The sequence below is a fragment of the Chenopodium quinoa genome, unplaced genomic scaffold (assembly GCF_001683475.1).
Source record: "Chenopodium quinoa cultivar QQ74 unplaced genomic scaffold, ASM168347v1, whole genome shotgun sequence".
Lineage (NCBI taxonomy): Eukaryota > Viridiplantae > Streptophyta > Magnoliopsida > Caryophyllales > Amaranthaceae > Chenopodium > Chenopodium quinoa.
In genome coordinates, this window is record NW_018744502.1 from 5,286,622 (window position 1) to 5,295,374 (window position 8,753).

Here is an 8,753-nt window from a genome sequence, read left to right on the forward strand (position 1 = left end):
TTGAGAGATGAGGGTACTGGCTCTTTTAAAACATGGGATAAACTGGTGAAAGATTTTCTAGTCAAGTTCTTGGGATAGGAAAAGACTGTAAGGTTGAGAAACGACTTATCTACTTTCAGGCAGTCAGATGATGAGTCCCTATATGAAGCATGGAGGAGATTCAAGCGATTGCAGAGACAATGCCCTCACAATGGTATTCCTGAATGGATGTTGATCTAAACCTTCTATAATGGCTTAACTCATGAGTTCCGAATCTATATTGATGCTGCATTTGGGGGTTCTCTCTTGACTAAGAACCCAACTGGGGCGAAGGAGCTAATTGAGAAGATGGCAGCTAATGACAATTATCATCCAGGAGGCCGAAATAGTGTGAAGAAGGGAGGAAAATTTGATGTTGATGCTCTAACTCTTTTGACTAGTTCTGTGTAGGCATTGACAAGCAAGTTTGACAAGCTCCAAGCTGGATCATTTTCTAGCTCACCTGAAACTTGTCAAATGTGTAATGTACAAGGTCACATTGCACCTAATTGTCCATAAAACTCGAATGAGATGTCGATCGAGGAAGCCAATGCATTTTACACTTCGAATTCCAAAAGGCCATATGACCCTTATTCAAACAAATATAATGAAGGGTGGAAACATCATCCAAATTTCTCCTACAAGAATACCCAAGCCCAACAAAATCTTCCTCCACCACCACCTCGAAACAACAATTATAATGCACCACCTGGCTTCCAAGCAAGGTCACCTCTAGTCCAATAACCTATGCAACCACCTCCGCAAAAAACCAACCTTGATATAATGATGGAGAACTTCATTACCGCAACAAACAATTCCATCCAACAACTACAAACTCAGAACAAGCTCATGGAAAATCAAATAAGTCAACTTGCTCATCAAGTTGGCCAATCTTCAAAGACTCCAGGTACCTTTCCAAGTCAAACAAAGCAACCACAAAAGGGGCATATGAATGTCATGACTTTAAGGACTGGAAAGCAGTTGGAAGATCCTCCCGTAAGGAAGCCATCAAAGGAGGTTGTTGAAGAGGTAGTCACAAATGAGAAGGAAGTTGATATTAGTGTGATTGAGAAAGAGCCAAGGGCATCGATTCCACCACCACTTGCTCCATATGTGCCACAGGTTCTTTTTCCACAAAAGTTGACTCAAGCTAAGTTAGAGAAAAAGTATGGAGAATTTCTTGATATTCTGAAAAAGCTTCACATCAACATTCCATTTTTAGATGTAATATCCGAAATGCCATCTTATGCAAAAAAATTTAAAGGATATTCTCTCTAACAAGAAGAAGCTTGAGGAGAATGCTACACTTGCGTTGACTGCAGAGTGTAGTGCAATTTTGCAAAACACACTTCCTAAGAAACTAGGCGATCCGGGTAGCTACTCAATTCCGGTGAAACTTGGAGACATAGAGATCAACAGGGCACTATGTGACCTTGGTGGAAGTGTGAGTCTTATGCCGCTCTCTATTTGCAAGAAACTTCAAATGGGTGAACTAAATCCTACACGCATATCTTTACAACTTGCGGATAGGTCAATTAAGTTTCCTTTGGGTGTACTTGAAGATGTTCCTCTTCGTGTGGGAAAATTCTTTATTCCATATGACTTTGTTGTGATGGAGATGGAGGAGGATGCATATGTTCCTGTTATTCTTGGTAGACCATTCTTAGCCACTGCAGGTGCAATCATTGATATGAAGAATGGTAAAATCACTTTTGAGGTAGGCGACGAGAAAATAGAGTATTCACTCTTGAATGCTATGGGAACTCCTTCCATGGGAGAGACTATTTGTCAAGTGGACGTCCTTGATGATTTACAACGTGATCAACTTCCCTTGATTAAAACAGATGATGCACTTGAAACGGTGTTAATGGGGAGTGCCAATCATGAAGATTGGGAAACAAGGGAGTACACACGGCTACTTGAGGAAGCAAAAGCCAATCCAATCACCGCTTCAGTGAAGGAAGTCCTTAGTGCATCGAGTTTTAGGGAGAGTACTACGCCTCCCGAGGTAGAGTTGAAACCCCTTCCCTCTACTCTTAAATGTGCATACCTTGGTCCTAATAATAAATATCCTATTATTGTTAATGCTGAGCTTAGTGACACAAAATTAGAGTAATTGCTCACTGTTCTGAGAAAATATAAAAGTGTTATTGAGTATACCATTGTTGATATTAAGGGTATTAATCCCTCTTTTTGTATGCATAAAATCATTCTAGAGGACGATCATGCCTCCTCTATAGAACCTCAAAGAAGACTTAATCCAAATATGATGGAGGTAGTCAAAAAAGAGGTTCTTAAATTGCTTGTTGCAGGAATAATTTACCCTATCTCAGATAGTAAGTGGGTTAGTCATGTACAAGTAGTTCCAAAGAAGGGGGGTATGATCGTTGTCAAGAATGACAAGGGTGAGCCAATCGCCACTAGAACTGTTACAGGTTGGCGAATGTGTATTGGTTATAGAAGGTTGAATAAGGCCACCCGAAAGGACCATTTTCCCCTCCCCTTTATTGATCAGATGCTTGAACGTTTGGCTAAGCATTCCTTTTTCTGCTACTTGGATGGATACTCTGGTTTCTTTCAAATTCTCATCCGTCCATGTGATTAGGAAAAGAACACTTTCACATGTCCCTATGGCACCTTAGTCTATCGAAGAATGCCATTTGGATTATGTAATGCTCCAACCACGTTCCAGCATTGCATGATGGCAATTTTCTCAAGTCTTATTGAAAATTCAATGGAAGTTTTTATGGATGACTTCTCTGTCTATGGAACATCTTTTCATGTATGTCTTGAAAAGTTGAAAAAGGTGCTCCATAGATGTCAAGAAGTCATTTAATTTTGAACTAGGAAAAATGCCATTTTATGGTACAACAGGGAGTTGTTCTAGGCCATGTGATATCACATAAGGGTATTAAGGTTGATAAAGTAAAGATAGAGGTAATTGAGCGACTACCCCCTCCTAACTCTGTAAAAGGAGTTTAGAGTTTTCTTGGTCATGCAGGATTTTATAGACGATTTATTAATGATTTTTCAAAAATCACTCGACCTCTAACTGAGCTTTTGGCCAAGGATGCCTCATTTGTATTTACTGATGCTTATCTTAAGGCTTTTAACAGGTTGAAGGAAGCTTTGATCTCCGCTCCTGTTATGCAACCCCCAGATTGGACACTACCATTTGGGATTATGTGTGATTCTAGTGACTATGCGGTAGGGGCCATTTTGGGGAAACAAAAGGATGGAAAACTTCATGTTGTTTATTACTCTAGTAAAACTCTTAGCCCTACTCAAATGAATTATGTCACAACTGAAAAAGAGATGCTAGCGGTAGTTTATGCAATAGACAAGTTTCATTCTTACCTAGTTGGTTCAAAGGTAATAATTCACACAGATCGTGCAGCATTGAGATATTTAATGAGTAAAAGTCACGCCAAGCCACAGTTGATTCGTTAGATCCTTCAGTTGCAAGATTATGACATTGAGATAAAGGACACGAAAGGGGCTGAGAATGTCATTGCAGACCATCTTTCTCGCCTCCTCCTCAATAATGGGGACGGCGACGACCTCCCTTTTGATGATTCTTTCCCTGATGAACATTTATTAACACTCTCTAAAATTGAATCACCTTGGTATACTGATTTAGCTAACTTCTTGTCCACAGGTACACTACCCCACGGCTACTCGTCTCAACAAAAGAAGAAATTCTTTTGAAAGGCAAGGCGACATTTATGGGATGATCCATTCCTTTATAGGCTATGTGCGAATGCAATGATCAGAAGATGTGTTCCGGAAGAAGAGGTAAGCAACATTATTTCTCATTGCCATGACTTACCTTGTGGTGGATATGCAGGTCCTACGAAAACGGCCGCAAAGATTTTACAATGTGGTTTCTATTGGCCAACTTTGTTCAAGGATGTGTATTCATATGTCAAGGCTTGTGATTGTTGTCAACGAACCGGTAATATTTCAAGGAAGCACGAGATGCCACTCAATAACATACTCGAGGTCGAGTTGTTTGACATGTGGGGGATAGATTTCATGGGACCATTCCTCTCTTCCTATGGAAATCGATATATTTTAGTAGTCGTTGACTATGTCTCAAAGTGGTTTGAAGCAATTGCTACTCCAACCAACGATGCTCGTGTGGTAAGTAAGTTTTTCAAGAAAGTTATTTTCCCTCGTTTTGGCTTACCACATGTGTTGATTAGTGACAGGGGAACACATTTCTTAGAGCATTGGTTCGAAGCGATATTGAAGAAATATGGAGTACAACATAGGCTTGCCATTGGCTATCATCCACAAACTAGTGGTCAAGTTGAAGTGTCCAATCGAGAAATTAAATCTATCCTAGAGAAAACGATTGCAAGGACAAGAAAGGATTGGTCGGTCAAGATTGACGATGCACTATGGGAATATCGAACGGCTTTAAAATGCCAATTGGTACAACCCCATATAGACTTGTGTATGAAAAGGCGTGCCACCTACCAGTCGAGCTAGAACACCGAGCTTTTTGGGCTATTAAGAGTTTAAATTTCGATGCTCAACCAGTGGGTGAAAAGAGATTGTTACAATTAAATGAGCTAGATGAGCTCCGTCTTGAAGCCTATGAAAGTACGAAGTCATACAAAGAAAAGACCAAAAGGTGGCATGATAAGGGTCTTGTGAGAAGAGAACTTAAGGAAGGAGATCAAGTCCTTTTATTCAACTCAAGATTGAAACTGTTTTCTTGTAAGCTTTGATCTAGGTGGTCGGGTCCATTCAAGGTTTGTAAAGTCTATCCTTATGGTACTATTTAACTATGGAATAAAAATGGGGATATCTTTAAGGTGAACGACCAAAGAGTGAAGCACTATCGAGCAGGTGATCCAATTGATGAAAGAGTGGAGACTACACTCTCGACACCATCACAAGATAATTGAGCAAAAAGGAGGTCAATCTTAAGACCTTATAAACAAGCGCCTTTGGGAGGCAACCCAATTTTCCTACTCTTACAATATTATACACGTGGGGGAATTTGATAACACGGTATTATACACAATTTATATGCAATTTATATGGTCATGTTTTATTGTGTTTTCTTCATTCTCCTAATCATTTTGAGTTATTATTCTTCCTATTTCAATATTGCTCTTCTTGGTTTGTTTGTTTTTGTTTTTGTAGGAATAAGGCTCAATTTTCGTGGAATTCGTTTTGATCGCGAGATATTTCTTTATATGGAGTGTTTCCAGCATTCTAAAGCATCCTAGCAGCTTACTCCACAGCCTGGTTGTGGCGTGTTACCTGTTGGCCACAACCTGGTTGTAGGCGTCTATTATTGGAGCAAAGGAGAAGCGAAGACAGCCCGCTCCACAGCCTGGTTGTGGCGGTTTTCTCCGTGCCACAACCCACCTGTGGCAGCCTATTTAAGCAGCGTCTAGGTCTCATATTAGGATAGAAATACCTAGTTTTATGCTAGGATATAAATAGATTTTAGATAGTCTTTTATCTATCACCTTTACATATATTAATATAGAGTTTTTTGGTATTACGTTCTTTTACATTATTTTCCTAGGGTTTTGCCTTCAAGGTTCAAGATTTCATAATTAATTCCAAAAATTGATTTCTTCTCTCAATTCTCTTATTTTATTATTGTTAATTATGTTTTCGTTATTGAATATCATTCTTGAAATCATGACCATGGGTGAGTAGATTCTTTATTCCAAGATCTAGCGGAACCCGAATATGGTTAATACATGATTTAATTCTTTAATTTCTTTAATGATAACTGCAATTGATTTGCTTAATTGATTGTGCTCATGCCAATACTAGATTAGGGATAATTAGTATTGTTATTAATCCATTGTTTCAATTGCAACGGGAGTTGGGTTTTAACGGGTTTGAATAAATCAATTAAGGATTTGAAGTTCATCACAGGAGTAGTTGAGTGGAAGATTAGGAAGTTAGAGTACTGTTCTCAAAGTCTGTAATTTACATTATTCCACGGAAGTAGGCTTGCTTGTGATTAGAGAAGCCATTGATAACTCGGGAGAGACCATTGGTACCATTTAGGGATTACTTTTCCTCCTGAATCAATTGAATTATATGTTAAGGGTAGAACGACTATTGCATTAATTGTATTCGTGGTGATGCTTGATCTTAGATGTTTTTAGCATTTGATTTATTATATTACTAGATTTAATCGCTTTATTTAGCTCTTTAGTTATTAGTTCTCACTATTATAGTTGTTACTTGCTTAGTATTTATTTGAGTCTGTTTAATTAGTCAAACCAACAGTCTCTTGCGATTCGATCCTTACTTGCCTATCTACATAGTTGTGGTCTTGTTAGGTTAATTTTGTTAGGTGTGTGACCGTCTATCATTGGCCTTGCTAGCGTAGCCCGCACTCTGCCAGCACCCCAACCAGCCCGCGTAAGTGGCTTGCTAGGCTTGTGGCATGCACTCGGCCAGCAGCCCTAGCTAGTGCGTGCGCGCATCAAGCTAGGCTTGCAGCCAGTGCTTGCCTTGCAGTAGTCCATGCTAACCTAGCCCTCAAATGGCTAAGCCAATGCGAGGCTAAGGCTACGCACTTTGACTTATTTATTGTTGTTTGACTTATTTGTACGTCTCGTTAATTCCTAGAATTTAACTCGACGTTTGACGTTTGGCTTCGACGCTCTAAGCTCGGAATCCGACGTCGGAACACGTGTCCTCTTGTTTGATGTTTAAAGACCTTTGGGTTAATTCGTCGCCTTAGTTCTGTTGCACGCTAAGATGTGACCCGTTGGGTTCAGTTAAAAGGAAAGTTGTGAGATTAATATAATTAATCTCACTGATCGGAAATGGCCTCTGGCCCGACTTTCCGATCACTTGACTTCACTGAATAATTAACAATGTAATTGATTCTGAACCCAAATCTTAAGAAATGACAACCGCGGAGGTTTCTTCGTCCATAATTCATATTGAGTCTTTTCGACAGCTTTTGACGGAGCGCGGTTCAGTGTTAGTGAAGCAATTTGAAGTGCATGTCCCCAAAAAGAAATAGGAAGATCGGCAAGACCCATCATGGATCGAACCATGTCTAACAGAGTTCGTTTCCTCCTCTCGGACACTCTGTTCCATTGTGGAATTCTGGGAGGTGTCAATTATGAGAGAATACCATGTTCTTTCATATGATCATTAAATTCATAGCTCAAATACTCGCCTCCTTGATCCAATTGAAGGGCTTTAATTTTCTTGGTAAGCTGATTTTCCACTTCACTCTAAAATTCTTTGAACTTTTTAAAGGATTCAGATTTGTGCGATGTTAGGTATATATAACCATTCTACTATAGTCCTCCGTGAATGTGATAAAAGAGCAATAAACATTCCTTGCGGTTGTGCTCATTGGTCCACATACATCCGTGTGTAAGAGACGAAATAAGTCACTTGCCCTTTCTCCAAACTTGAACAAGGGTTGCTTTATCATTTTAACAAGTAAACATCCTTCGCAGTTTTCAAATGAATCTAAGTCAAATGAATCAAGAATACCTTCATCAAGAAGTTTCTTGATGCGTTTGATGTTTATATGGCCTAAATGACAATGCCACAAGTAAGTTGAATTCGACCCATTGGTCTTAACCCTTGTGGCGGTATTGTCAACATTGTAAACCTGTTTATCTAATGAAAGCACATAAAAATCATTTTCTGAATATGTTGTACCATATAAAACATTATCAAGATAAAACAAACAAATTATTATCTTATCCGAAATTCAAAACCCTTGGCGTCCAACGCCGAAATTGAAATAATGTTTCTGGTAATGTTTGGAACATGATAACATTCATCCAGTTCTAAAACAAGCCCCGAGGGCAAAGATAAACTAAGTTTTCCTACAGATACGGCTGCAATCCTTGCTCCATTGCCTACCTAAAGTTCTACTTTTCCTTTCGCTAGCTTTCTACTTTTCCTTAGTCCCTGAGAATTGGAACAAAGGTGTGAGCCACATCCGGTATCTAATACCCATGAAGAATTGCTTGCAAAGTTAAGGTATATAACACATATACCTAATCTAGAAGCAACGGTGTCGTTCTTCTTATCCTCCTTGAGCTTGAGGCAGTCCCGTTTCCAATGCCCCTTCTTCTTGCAATAGAAGCATTCGGTGTTAGACGGAGAAAAGGCTACCTTCTTTTGCTTGTCGCCTTTGGTAACTTTTGGCTTAGGCAGAAAGGTCTTCTTACCCTTCCTCTTATAGCCCTTCTTCTTGCCTGATCGCTAAAATGGCTTGCCCTTTTTTTACCATAAGCATGTCATGCTTCCCCTCATCTTTGAGCGTTTTCCCGGCCTGCTTCAGCATTCCGTGAAACTCCGTAAGGGTTTTCTCCATGTTGTGCATGTTATAGTTCATCTTGAACTGATCATAACCCTTATGCAGCGAGTGGAGAATAATGTCAATTTCCATCTCGTTCGAGTATCCCGCATCAAGCTTCTCCATGTTCTCGAATAATCCAATCATTTTGAACACATGAGGGCTGACGGGCTCTCCTTTCTTGAGCTTGCTCTCAAGGATTTGTCGATGGGTCTCAAACCTTTCAGTCCTATCCTGCTCTTAAAACATATTCTGAAGTTTAGATATGGTCTCAAAAGCGGTCTCCTTCTCAAAAAAAAATGTCTTTTGAAGATCCGGAGACAATGAGGCTAGCATAATGCATTCGATGGGTCTCAAACCTTTCAGTCCTATCCTTCTCTTAAAACATATTCTGAAGTTTAGATATGGTCTCAAA

General features: G+C 39.5%; 2 protein-coding genes across 2 annotated transcripts; both read left to right on the plus strand.

Annotated features, from left to right (window-relative positions):
• The first annotated feature begins 804 nt into the window (after positions 1–804).
• Positions 805–2,134, plus strand: LOC110698244. Its single transcript, XM_021875642.1, has 2 exons — positions 805–1,140; positions 1,283–2,134. Exons 1-2 carry the CDS (start codon positions 805–807, stop codon positions 2,132–2,134), a joined length of 1,188 nt encoding a protein of 395 aa, XP_021731334.1.
• Positions 2,135–2,284: 150 nt separating this feature from the next.
• Positions 2,285–4,934, plus strand: LOC110698245. The gene is made up of 5 exons (XM_021875643.1): positions 2,285–2,453; positions 3,020–3,390; positions 3,478–3,676; positions 3,866–4,455; positions 4,842–4,934. Exons 1-5 carry the CDS (start codon positions 2,285–2,287, stop codon positions 4,932–4,934), a joined length of 1,422 nt encoding a protein of 473 aa, XP_021731335.1.
• Positions 4,935–8,753: the final 3,819 nt, after the last annotated feature.